Source organism: Phocoena sinus, chromosome 16 (genome assembly GCF_008692025.1).
Source record: "Phocoena sinus isolate mPhoSin1 chromosome 16, mPhoSin1.pri, whole genome shotgun sequence".
Lineage (NCBI taxonomy): Eukaryota > Metazoa > Chordata > Mammalia > Artiodactyla > Phocoenidae > Phocoena > Phocoena sinus.
This window is the reverse complement of record NC_045778.1, coordinates 19,561,180-19,574,275: the sequence shown is the minus strand read 5'-3', so window position 1 is coordinate 19,574,275 and position 13,096 is coordinate 19,561,180. Positions and strand designations below refer to the sequence as shown.

Genomic DNA, 13,096 nt, shown 5'->3' with positions numbered 1-13,096 from the left:
AACTTAAGGTGTGAGGGCAAGAACAGTTAATGCAAATGGAGAAAATTGGACATCAAACTCATTTTCTATTCTCCTTGCTCTATTAATCTGTTACCCACTGGCATAATCAGTGATCTAACTTGGTTTAATTACCATGAAGTCTACAGTTCAGCTAATCAAAATTTATCATGAGTTCTTCCAACAAAGTAGAAAACATTTTATACTTTTGTAATTATGAAAATACATGATGTACAATGTTGTTTGTACACATGCATAAACATTACAATAGTGCAATTTCTTTGAGGGAAAAGTACAGTACTATCACTTATAATCTGACCTCTGGGCTAAGTACAATTTAAGAAAAAAGAGAGTCATTTTTGAGAGCAAGAGAGCTATTGCTCGATGATTTTTTTTCTTGGATATTTAGCTTGCTTTAGCATTGTAAGTGACATTCATACAGTCTTAAATATTATGATTTTAGAGACTGTGCAAAAATACATAAAAAAGAAATTTTGTAATTACTGAGATTGTAAAAATAGGAAATAACAAGAACTATTTCTTGGAAAAAAAGAAAAAACAACTGAATTTTTTATTTCTCCTCAGCTCCGTAAGGCTATTATAGATCATGTGTCAGACTCCTTTTTGGATACGACAGTCCCACTTTTGGTTCTCATTGAAGCTGCCAAGAATGGCCGGGAAAAGGAAATAAAAGAATATGCTGCAATATTTCGTGAACACACCAGCAGGCTTGTAGAGGTGAGTGTGCTAGAACTGTAACTACTCTAAGTCCAGGAGAATAGGGCTCTCATTCTGCATTTATAGCTGAATTGGATTCAAATAAAAACTTTTGTCCACTTATAGCAAATGAAGCAGAGTTGGGCCAAAGTACTATGAAGGTATGTATGTCAAATTGTATAAACTATCCCTCAATGGCTTGGAAAAGGAGCAAGTTATTTAGAAAGAATTATGAAAATATGATCGATATATTTTCTTAATGTGTATTTTCAGAGCTACACACACACATACACAAACCTGGTTAAACACAGGTTTTATCCTTACAAATACTTTCTTCCTATTCTAACTTAAAAGTATTAGATGCTTTCTCTCATGCCACTTTATTGTTTCTCTCCCATCTTTTCATGGTTGTTACTCCTTCAGCCTTTCAAATCATATTCAACTATGAAACATGACTATAGGACATGAATGTAGGGTATACAGGGATAGAGAAACACAGAATAATTAAGTAGGGATAGTGGATTTGTCCATGTCCCAGTAGAGGCAAGAGGAGATGATAAAACTGTAATTTTCTCCTGCTTGGAAACTGGAAACATGGAAATGCCCCATGATTTGGGGGGTAGGGGGGCCATATTGCTGAAGGAGCTATGAAGTGCTGGGCTATTCCTAGAAGACAGGTAGTGGAATTTACTGTCTTATGGACATCAATAATACAACCACGGTATAAGAGAAAGCCTGAATGGAAGAATTCCTAACCCCAGTAAAGTGACAGTACTCGTAAGTCCAGGAGTACTGGAAGGAAGGGGAACATGTGGTTGACCAGATCCTTGTACTAGAGCGATACACTGCTGGTACCCATCAGTGTGACTCTATCAGTTGTTTATGGCTTGTGTCAGTACTCATTGTCAGTGCTATGTGCTATGCTGATTATTAAATGTTCTATGCCTGTGCTATGCTGATTATTAAATGTTTTGACTGCCACACCTTCCTATATAGGCCATGAATTCTGTGATGAAATATGTATTTGGGGGGCCAAATTGCTTGTAAAACTTGTGTTAGAAATAGTCCCCACTTGCATTAGAAATGTTGTATAGTAAACGTTCTATACGACGTTTACTAAAGTAGAGGACTTTTCCAACATCTTTAATGTGGATCAACTGGGAAGGAAGTTTCCGAAGTAGCTAGCACTTCCGCTGGGTCCCAGTCTTCACGTCTAGAAAATAAGAGTGGCTAGATAGATGATTACTAAGATATAATTTCAGCCCTGAAACTGCCCCACCTACGACTTTGAAATCTTTGAACTTGCCAAGAACTCTGTGAGACAGGGCAGCTGATGTAATTCCCATTGGCCTTATGTGGAAATAAAAATACAAAACCTAAAACAAGCTAATGAGAGTCGAAGCTGATTTCCGGGTTTACCGTGTTTAAATAATTAATTCAGCTATTTATTACTTATCTAGTTTTATTTATTCCTTCTTGTACTCATTCCTCAAATATTTAGTAACTATTCCCAAAGGAAAATGTTAAAAGTTAAAAGAGCAGAACAGAGGAGCAGGTCATTAAAGGCACCTAAGTGTGGCTCCTGAATATCATAAATCTTTTGTCTAGAAATGTGTTTTCTAAGCTGAAGGAACACCAAATTATGAAAATAACTTTTTGGTGAAATATTCTGAAAGTAAAAGTTGGTTTGTGCTAATAACGTTGGATCCTTATTCCTATTTTTCAGTTTAGTTTCTAATGAAACATAAATCTCATGAGGTGCTCAATAAAGGATTCCTTGATCCCACGATTTTGGGGAAAAAGTTCTATTTCTCCTCTTGGAGATTTTACGTATCTGAAAAATCCAGATATAAAGAATTCTCTTTAAGTCAGAATTTCCCCAAATCAATTTATCTAAAGTTCTCTTTCTTTCATGATGCTTATTAGTAAGGCACTGCCTTCCAGAAACACTTGAGAATACTACCTTATTTTATTACCAAATGACAGTTTATTGCTATGTAGATAGAGCTCTAAGAATCTATTTTAAATGTTTAAGGATTTTGAAAATTCTGTAGTTCATGTGAATATGAAACAATAACAGATTTTGGAATTTTGAGCTACTAGGGGACTGAGAATGGGTCTTATTTAACTCTTGGTTCCCTTAACACATTATAATGAGATTATGCTGGCTTTGGAGTCTTCCAGTTCTCACTCTGATATTACTTAGAAACTTGTCTTCAGTTCTAGTAAGCTTTTACTAGTTAACAAACCATCCCCAAACTTAGTGCTTAGAATAATCATTTGTTATTCTCTTACTGATCTGCAGGTTGACTGAGCAGAGCTGGGCAGTTCTCATGTAGGGTCTCTTTCATGTGCTGGTTGTCAAATACTGGCTGGGGATGGAACCCTTCAAAGGTTTGATTTGGCTAGACAAGCAAGATGGTACATTCACATGATTGAAAGCGCATGCTAGCTGTCAGCGGGGAGCTTAGCTGTGGTTGTCAACTGGAGCACCAGCCAATAAATACATGGCCTTTCCACGTGGCTTCAGCTTCTCAGAGCGTAGTTTCTGAGTTCTGAGATGAGAAGTCCCAAGAGCAAGCCAGAAACAGGAAGTAGAGCTGACATTCTCTTAAGGCCTGGGCCCAGCAATTGGCAGAGTACAGCTTCCGCTGTACTTTATTGATCAAAGCAACCACAGAGCCTGCCCAAGCACAAGGAGAGAAGAGGCAGCAGGAGACTCCACGTCTCACTGGAAGGAGCGGCAGAGTATTTGTGGCCACCTTTAATTCACACGTCTCTTCTTAGGGCTTCATTTGCTTTAGCTGTAAAGTGAAGGTTAAACAAGATAATGTCTAAGGTCACTACCAGTTTCTAAAATTTTAAGATCTGAGAAATACTTGTTACAGTTGAAAGACTCCTAGCTCTCTAAGAGATATAGACATAGGAGAAAATGAAAATGGTTTTTAAGTATACTGCTCAAACACTAGGTTGTTTATATATATCAAGAAGGAAAAAAAAGAAGGCTGCATTTATGTCCCAGGAAAATTCTTTTTTGAAAGGAGCTGTCTAACCAAAGCAAGAGAGAAAATCATCATTAATTTACTACAAACATTGAGATAAAAGTGTCTGGGGCAGAGTCTGAGGAAATAAGAGAACTAAAATATATCAGTTTCAGAGGACGTTGTGAGTTCACTTTGTATGGATGGATTGGTTACCAGTCTTACACGTCCCTTTTCCTAACCACCCCCCCCTACACAGACAAGCACATATACCCATCTTATTCCCAAGCTGGGTTATTTGACATAGCAGCGCAGATTCGATACTAAATGACTTCAAGAAAAAGCTATTTTCAATGTGTTTGGGTTTTGATACCTCAACTATGTTTGTCAGAGAAATTTAAAATCTAAAAGTGAACTTGTTGAAGTAAGACATAAGTGGGGAAAAAAAAGTCTATTTTTAAAGAATTCCTATCAGACCTTTTCCTATCAGAAAAAGTCCATGCTGTTAAAGGAGTGCTTTAGAGAATGGTTAACTTATAACTTTTACGAAAGGGATAGTAAAAAGTCGAACTGAACACAAAGCAAAATCACAAAGCCTTAAGAAATTCTGTGAGTAATAATTAGAAAACAAAAAGGATTTGGAGTATTGGTGAAAGAAATGAGAATGAGGAAAAAAGTGGCCAATAAATCGGGCCTGAACATTCCCATTCTCTAGTGAAGTCATGTCTATTTTATTACCATGTAGTAAGTTTAACATAAAGTGACCATGGGTGAAATGATGGTTATAAAACCCTGGGCAGTACCAATAACTGGAGAACTTACATCCTTGTGGCTAATTTTATTTTACTTATGTTGAATTAAGTAACTGTTATGCAAAGCTTTTCCTACTTTGAACATCCAAGTTAGTCTGTGTTTTTGGATCCACCAAGGCACAGTAAGAATGAGACACAGGAGTCGAGGTTGGCCTTTTAAAAATTAAGCTCACATAGTGATTAGCAATTAATGACAATTAGCAATTAATGTGCTTATTGAATTGTGCTCCCCAGTACTTTGATGTTGCACTGATGGTGTCTTAGGGCACCGTTAACTCTACTGGCTTCCACCAATAATATCTACTAAACAAGAAGTTTAAAATATTTTATCTTAAAAAGAAAAATATTCAGTAATTCTAGAGGGTAAGGATTTTATTTTTTTATCGCTTTAAGCTTCCTCTCATAGCAAAGTCTATAAGCTAGTTCTCAATAGATCTGTCTTAAATGAAGAAACACATTCATAACACTCGCTCAGTTTTCTTCCTCTCTAAAAAGTTGACTCTGAGGATTCCAGTAACTGGACTTGACATATATGCCTGATCCCAATTATCTGAGTACCTCCCTACTCTGTTGTACAAAGATACTTTAAAATAATACTACACAATGATATTAGCAAATGGCTTTGCCATTAGTCATCAAAAGCAGACAGACACTATAAACCCTGCTCCAGATCTCCTTCAGAAGGAGTTTGTGACAATTTGATAACATCTTTAAAGAACTTAGCCCACTTCAGAGATAAAGTTTGTAGCTTTAATGTGGTAATGTAACTATTATTCAGAAGAATGCCGTTATATAGTCAATAAAGACATTGTTTTTATAATGGCTATTAAATATTTCTCTAAAATTAATTTTTAAAACCCCCACTATTATTTCTGAATCATATTACAATTTGTTCTCAGCAAGTCAATTCAGGTTGAACACTACAGTTGCTACCAATTAAATGATAAAATCTCCTGTTTGTTCCATGGATTTTATCATATTAATTATTATTAAGCCTGCCAGTGTTAATGATCAAGACCTGGAAATTTCCTGTGAATTAGTGAAGTTTCTCTATGTGAAAAGCCAGCTTTGTCAGTGCTTTGACTTATTCATCAAAAATTCATGTCTTGATGTACCTTATTTTAGTAAGTTTCATGGGAGCCTTTCATCAAAAAGGAAAAAGTGGGTGGACATTTAATTATAATACTTCCCTCCAACCTACAAAGCTGATTGTTCCCACTCACAAAATGGCAAGCCAGATTTAGCAAAGCCCCAGTGCCAAGAGAGAAGACTTTAGAGGGGGACTCTTGCTGTTTGCAAGAAGTGCTCATTGCTATCAGCTCTACTAATATCGTTGCATTTTCACAGAATGCTGTTCAAATGTCACGCATTGCTTTAATTGATCATCTGTTATCAAATAAGGATATGTTTGGTTCTAAATAAATCAAGCTTTTAGAGACCCATCCCATTCTTCCTTCTTTCTCGTCCTCGACAAGAAAAAAAAAAAAAGGAAAAAAAAAAAAGAACAAACCCATATTTACGCTTGTACACAAACCAACAACTGTTCTACACAAACCAACAACTGTTCTCAGTGAGCATCTTGGCAGCTCTCCTCTTTTGCTGGGGAAAGGATATTATAGCTAAGTCAGAAATGGTTTTGCTTATATAGAATAGAGCACACAGGTGTGACTGCCCACTCCCTGGATTAGAAACTGCTCAGCATTTTAATCTTCTTTTAGTTAAAAGACATGATGAACATGATTCTTCAAAGCCTAGCGTGAAAGCACAGGGAGTGACCTTTCCATATTTTAGAGGTTTCTTTATAAATTTTCTATTCATGGTCTTTGGAATACAGGGAAAGTTCAGTGATACAATTATAGACAAGTCAGAGACTTTCCATAGTCAAGTGTAGTTTATTTTTGAATGGAATATTAGTGTTTCGGAATTAAGAGAAAGAAAACTATATGGGCTTAGAGTAGTTTGGAAATTCAGCGTGAAGTAAGCAATATTTACATTAAACCTTAAAAACTAGGCAGGACTTGGGTATGAAAAACTAGAACTCCAAGTGGAGATAACAGCATGAATAAAGAATAAAATGAAATCTAGATTTAAACTGGCTGGAGCATGAAGTGGGATAGCAGTACCTGATGAAGAGCCTTGAGTATTGGAATGCTAGGGTGAAGAAGTTAGATTTCGTCTTATAGAACTGGATCCAGTAATGGATTTGGAAAGCAGCAGTTGCTTCTCAGCAGGGAAGAATCTCAAGGGAAGTCATATTGTGTGGTGGCTATTTTGCATCAGAACATAAAAATTTCTAACCTCCCCGAATTGCTTCGAATCTCATGAACATAAGCTGGCATTTAAAAATGACTGGATTTAAAACCTACTTATTATCCTACAATAAATGGAGAGAAGAAAACTAGTTTTAATAATGAAATTGGAGCAGAGAACAAGTGTCCCAGGACTTAATGGCACTAGATTGATGTTATACAATAGAAATAGAAGGCAGGCCACATATATAATTTTAAATTTTCTAGTAGCCATACTAAAAAGAGTAAAAATGAACAGGTGAACTAATTTTAATATGTTTTATTTACTCCAGTATACTCCAAATATTATCATTTTGACATGTAATCAATATAAAAACTATTAATGAGATGTCTTACATTTTTTGGTACTAAGTCTTAGAAATCTGTTATAGACTTTATACTTACAGCCTATTTTAATCTAGACTAGCCACATTTTAAGGGCATAATAGCCATAAGTGGCTCATGGCTCTGTTTTAGATAGTGCAGTTCTAGACAGGTGATTGGCAAGATGAGGACAAGAGTGTATTCATTCATTCATACAGTCATTCATTTAACAAACATGTCTTCAGTGCCTACCATGTGCCATGTACTGTGCTGGACTCTGGGACTCTAGAGCCTTTGTTTTTGTTTCTCTGGCCTGATATACAGTAAGCACAACATTCAATAAATCATTGTTGAATGAATTAGTATAAGAAATGAAGTAGAACGTCCGTTAATCCCATAGGAGATCTTAAAAATGGTAACACTGTGTCTTACTGAGTAAAGTGTGAAATATGGAGACTTTCTTGATGTTCCTGGGAAAGTGAATTAGTGTCTCTTGTATCTGTCCTGTAAAAGGCATACTCCATTGTAAAGTGAAGATAACAGTAAGATTAGGTTGACACATTAAAATACCAAGTGCCACATGATGTGGACATCATTGTTCAGTGAATATTACTCTTCTTCCCTTTCCTCTCTTTAACATGTGTTCTTTTTTTTTTTCAATCTGGAAAGAGGTTACTTGAATCTCCAATACCCCTGATAAGCAATGAAAATTTCCTCTTAAAAAATTCATTTTAGGGCCTCCCTGGTGGCACAGTGGTTGAGAGTCCGCCTGCCGATGCAGGGGACACGGGTTCGTGCCCCGGTCCAGGAAGATCCCACATGCCGCGGAGCAGCTGGGCCCGTGAGCCGTGGCCGCTGAGCCTGCGCGTCCAGAGCCTGTGCTTCACAATGGGAGAGGCCGTAACACTGAGAGGCCCACGTACCGAAAAAAAAAAAAAAATTTATTTTATAAGGTGATGTCAAATATACTGTAGTTGTTGGACCTTTGTATGCAACTTCCAGATACAGATAAAAGTGTTTTTCAGGAACATTAACAGGCAATAAAACGGCACGTGCAAAAAAATCTCCTGCTGAAATTGTGTACCCAACATTTTGATATGTAATTAATTAATGTGTAAAACTTCTCTGAAACTGAAAACTTCCCCATATTACACTTCATGATGGTATTTGGCCAAAAGTTAACAAGCAAACATGCTGACAGTTACTGATGAATAATCCCAGGCCTAGAAGCCAAACTTTTTTTTAAATCACCAGTCTGATTATGCAAGTTGGAGCTAATCTATTTCTTTTAATCAATTCACTATTTCACTCAATTAAAAACAAAAATAGCGAGTCCCTGCAATGTGATCTATACAGCTCATTTATGCAGAGCCCTACTGTTGAGAACTGGTTTCATTTTTGTCTTTTGTGTCTTAAAACATATGAGTTCTACTCCCCTGCTTAGGTGACTTTAGCAAATTACTCAGCCTCTATGGAATTCAATTTAATGATCTGTAAATGGAAAGTAAAGGATTAAATAATCTCTCTTCCTGACATTCAAAATTCTAGAAACTAAAGAGAAGAGTTCTTTTATTTGTTTTATATGTGTAGATAACTTGGGTGAAGGAGGCTGGTTAAATAAAAGTATTGGAAGAGTGGTTATTTTATGGATTTCATAGCATAAAAGTAACTTTTTTTTAGTAATAAGAGAAAAACGAGGGAAGAAAATATAGGAAAATAAATAAAAGATTTAGTAATCTGTACCAGCATCATACAAAGAGCTTTATACTCATTACCTCATATCATCAATGCTCACAATGTGATTGAGAAAAATATTTTTATTACCATTTTGCTGATAAGGAAACCCTGGCTGAGAGAAATGAAGCAACTAGCCTAATGTCACACATCTAATAAATGACAGAGTAGGGAATCAACTTGTTTCTATCAGTGGCAGAAATTAAAGGAATAGAGGAAGCCCAATAAATCTAAAAATGGAAAGTGAGCCCAAGTTTTACTTGTTTCATTCCATGATGGAGAGAGGAAAAACCTTTCTGAATGCTTTCAGACAAGAGACCTGCTATTAAGTGGATCAAGCTGCAAAAGTTCCAAGAGTGGATTTCATTTTTTTCTAAAAATCTCTGATCTTATTCTACCATCCTTAGCTAGAGAAGCAGAAAGTCAGAAGCACACGTTTATGCCCTTGAAATCCTTCTGCATTCGGTCATTCTTCGTAACTCTTGGGTAACTGCATAGCTAACGCTTAGTGGTTAGTCCAGGATGTACGCCCTAAGTGAGATCAGGCATCATCTTCTGATGAAATAGTACAAGGAGTCCATTTTTAAGGTGATTGTTTGGAACTTGAAATATATTTTGCCTTATAATCAGTGTTATTTATACTATTTAGCTCCCTTAGTCCACAAAGCCGTATTAAATTCAAAATTGCAGAGCATTTTATTAGAAGTATTCTTCCTAACCTAAAATGCATTTAGGGGTTCCCCTTCACTCATCCCCTTTATAACCTTGTGTGCAGAGCATCCCTAAGGGAGGGGCAGAAAATTCAAATGTTTACAGCAGGGGACAGACAAGTAATGAATGTAAACGCTCCATAGATGGGCCTCTGATGAAATGGAGAACATAAACTGAGTTTAAAGGATTGACCTCAACTTATCTTTTTTTTTTTTTTTTTTTTCCGGTACATGGGCCTCTCACTGTTGTGGCCTCTCCCGTTGCGTAGCACAGGCTCCGGACGCGCAGGCTCAGTGGCCATGGCTCATGGGCCTAGCCACTCCGCGGCATGTGGGATCTTCCCAGACCGGGGCACGAACCTGTGTCCCCTGCATCGGGAGGCGGACTCTCAACCACTGCGCCACCAGGGGAGCCCCCTCAAATTATCTTTGGTCAATTATTGCTGTGTATGAAAGCAGGCCCTGTGTTCTCAGGCATTACAATTTCTTAAAAGAACTCATAAATATAGATTTTAATGTAAAAATCTTTTGATTTCTACGTGTAGACAACTAAATCAGTTTAAAACAAAATAAAAACAAAACCACAATTTCATCATTTGTACCAATACATAATGCCAAGGACCACTAGTTTTTTCAGTCTCTGAGGTCAAGTTATGAAAGACAAGCTTCCCCAAGATGAATTTTTGAAGGAGCTGTAGATAAGATCTGGAGGATGTCCTGATAGTAAGAATCAGGTATTGAAGCTAGCTATGGAAAGGAGGTTGGTTTGGGTAAGTGGGCTCCTTCCAATTTTCTTTCCTGTAGTGGTTAACTTTGAAATAGGAGGTGAATTGCAAAGGGTTAAGAACCCAGAGAAGATCAGCTATTTCCTCTTATCTCCTCTGCTGCTTGGAAGCAATTCTAGGGTAGGAATGGGGAGAGAGAAAGGGGGATCTTGCCAAAGGATATTTCATATATATGTTAGACCCAGTTAAAGCTATAGCTGTGTATGTTCAGAAAATTCCTTTCGTGAGAAATCAATTACACTTGGAACTTTCTGCACAATGGAAGTGTTACATTTGATACTTTTAAAAGAAATGCTGTCATTAGTGGCAAAGTCAAATTTATTCTGCATTCCTTTGATCACTTTGTCTAACGTATAAGGAGCATGAAAAGAGACTTGGGTTTTCTAAATCATTCTTTGACATTTTTGTGAAATTATTCATGGTGTGCCAAAATAAAAGCAGAACATCCTTAGAGGGTTTGACTTTTGTGCTTTCAGTCAGTCTGGTAAATGACTGCTACAAATTCCCTTTGTCCTCCCCATATCTTTCTTTCACTTTAACTCTCCCTCTCACTCTTTCACTCCAACCGTTGGTATAGTCAAATTATTAATCGAAGTGTCAAAGGAGAACATCTAGTTGCTTTAATTTGCCTTTGCTAGCAACTTGATGTCTAAAGAGTTTGCATTATATTTGCAAAAAGCCACCTATTCCTCACATAAATATTTTTCAAGACAGGAGCTGTACTGGTGCTGGGGATTCAATCACAGACAGAGAAAAGATAGACTCTGCCCTATTGGAGCTTACCATCTAAGAGAAAGTAAAGAAAAGTAAATTGCAATTGTGTTTGGATGTGAAAAATGATGTTAGGGATGAACTACTGGGTCCTGTTGGGGACATTTGTGGTTATTGGCTTGGTTTAGGATAAAAATGTTACAATTTTGAGGAATTGGCTTAAAGCTGTAAATTTAAAAGGGCTGTTGGTTTAAAAGTCAAATTAGGCAAAGGAGAAGGGGAAAGAGGGCTATTTCAGAGACAGAAGGACTGGTACATTTAATGTGCCAGAAGTGAAGAGTACAGATTTCTCATATGGTACAGACAGTTATATGATACATGCATGTTTAACTTTATAAGAAACTGTCAATTTTTTTTTTTTTTTTCCAAAATGGCTAGACTACTTTGCATTCCCTCCAGCCATGTATATGTGCTCCAGTTGCTCCATATCCTTGCCAGTACTTGGTACTGTCAAAGTTTTTGTTTTTGTTTTCACCATTCTAATGTATGTAGTATTATTTTATTATGCTTTTAATTTGCCTTTCCCTAATTACTAATGACATTGAATATCTTTTTTGTGACAAAATTATCAAGATATAATTCATATACCATACAGTTCACCTATTTAAAGTATACATTTCAGTGATTTTTAGAATGTTCTCAGAGTTGTGCAACCATCACACTTATTTTTAAAGCATTTTATCTCACCTAAACTAGGCAATCACTAATTTACTTCCTGTCTCTATACATTTGCCTATTCTGGATGTTACATGTAAGTGGAATCATATGTCATGTGGTCTTTTGTGACTGGCTACGTTCACTTAGCATAATGTTTTCAAGGTTAATCATGTGTAGCATGTATCAGTACTTCATTCTTTTTATGGCCAATTCTATGTATGGGTATATCATGTTTTAGTTATCCATTCATAAGTTGATGGGCGTCTGGGCTGTTTCCGTTTTTTGGCTATTATTAATAATTCTGATGAACATTTTTATACAGGTTTTTGTGTGGGTGTATGTTTTTATTTCTCTTGGGTATATACCTAACAGTGGAATTCCTGGGTCATATGATAACCCTATATTAAATATTTGAGAAAATGCGGGACTCTTTAGGATGGTACCAAACTGTACCATTTTACATTCCCACCAGCAGCGTGTGAGCATTTCAGTTCTCCTCTTCCTTGTCAACACTTGTTATTGTTTGCCTTTGACTATATTCATTCTAGTGTATATGTCTCGTTGTGGCTTTGATTTGCATTTCCCTGATGGCTAACTATGTTGTACATAATTTCATGTGCTTTTTGCCTACTTGTATATCTTTTCTAGATAAATATTAGTTTAGATCTTTTTTTAAAATTTTTAAAAATTTTTATTTACTTTATTTTTGGCTGCATTGGGTCTTCCTTGCTGCGCGCGGGCTTTCTCTAGTTGTGGCGAGCAGTGGCTGCTCTTCGCTGTGGTGCGTGGGCTTCTCATTGTGGTGGCTTCTCTTGTTGCGGAGCATGGGCTGTAGGTGCACAGGCTTCAGCAGTTGTGGCGCACAGGCTCAGTACTTGTGACACGTGGGCTTAGTTGTTCCACAGCATGTGGGATCTTCCCGGACCAGGCCTCAAACCTGTTTCCCCCGCATTGGCAGGCAGATACTTTAACCACTGTGCCACCAGGAAAGCCCTAGTTTAAATCTTTGATTCATTTTACAAATTGGATTGTTTGTCTTTCTATTATCAAGATTTAATGGTTCTTTATATATTTTAGAGGCAAGTCTCTTTCAGATACGTGATTTGCAAAATTTTGTGTGTTGTCTTTTCATTTCTTGATGGTATCCTTTGAAACACAAAAGTTTTGAATATCGGTGAAGTGCTATTTACCTCTTTTATCTTTTGTTCCTTGTGCTTTTGGTTTCATATCTAAGAAACCATTGAATAATCAAGAGTTATGAAGATTTGCTCTTATGTTTTCTTCCAAGAGTGTTATAATTTTAGCTCTTACTTTTTTTTT

At 36.6% G+C, this 13,096-nt stretch overlaps 1 protein-coding gene across 1 annotated transcript in view; it reads left to right on the top strand.

Annotated features, from left to right (window-relative positions):
* CTNNA3 (catenin alpha 3) overlaps positions 1-13,096 on the top strand; it is a 1,597,197-nt gene that overhangs the window by 842,277 nt on the left and 741,824 nt on the right. Inside the window, exon 9 of the mRNA XM_032609210.1 lies at positions 583-735. Within this exon, the coding sequence (XP_032465101.1) occupies positions 583-735 (153 nt within the window). The remainder of the gene's footprint in view (positions 1-582; positions 736-13,096) is intronic.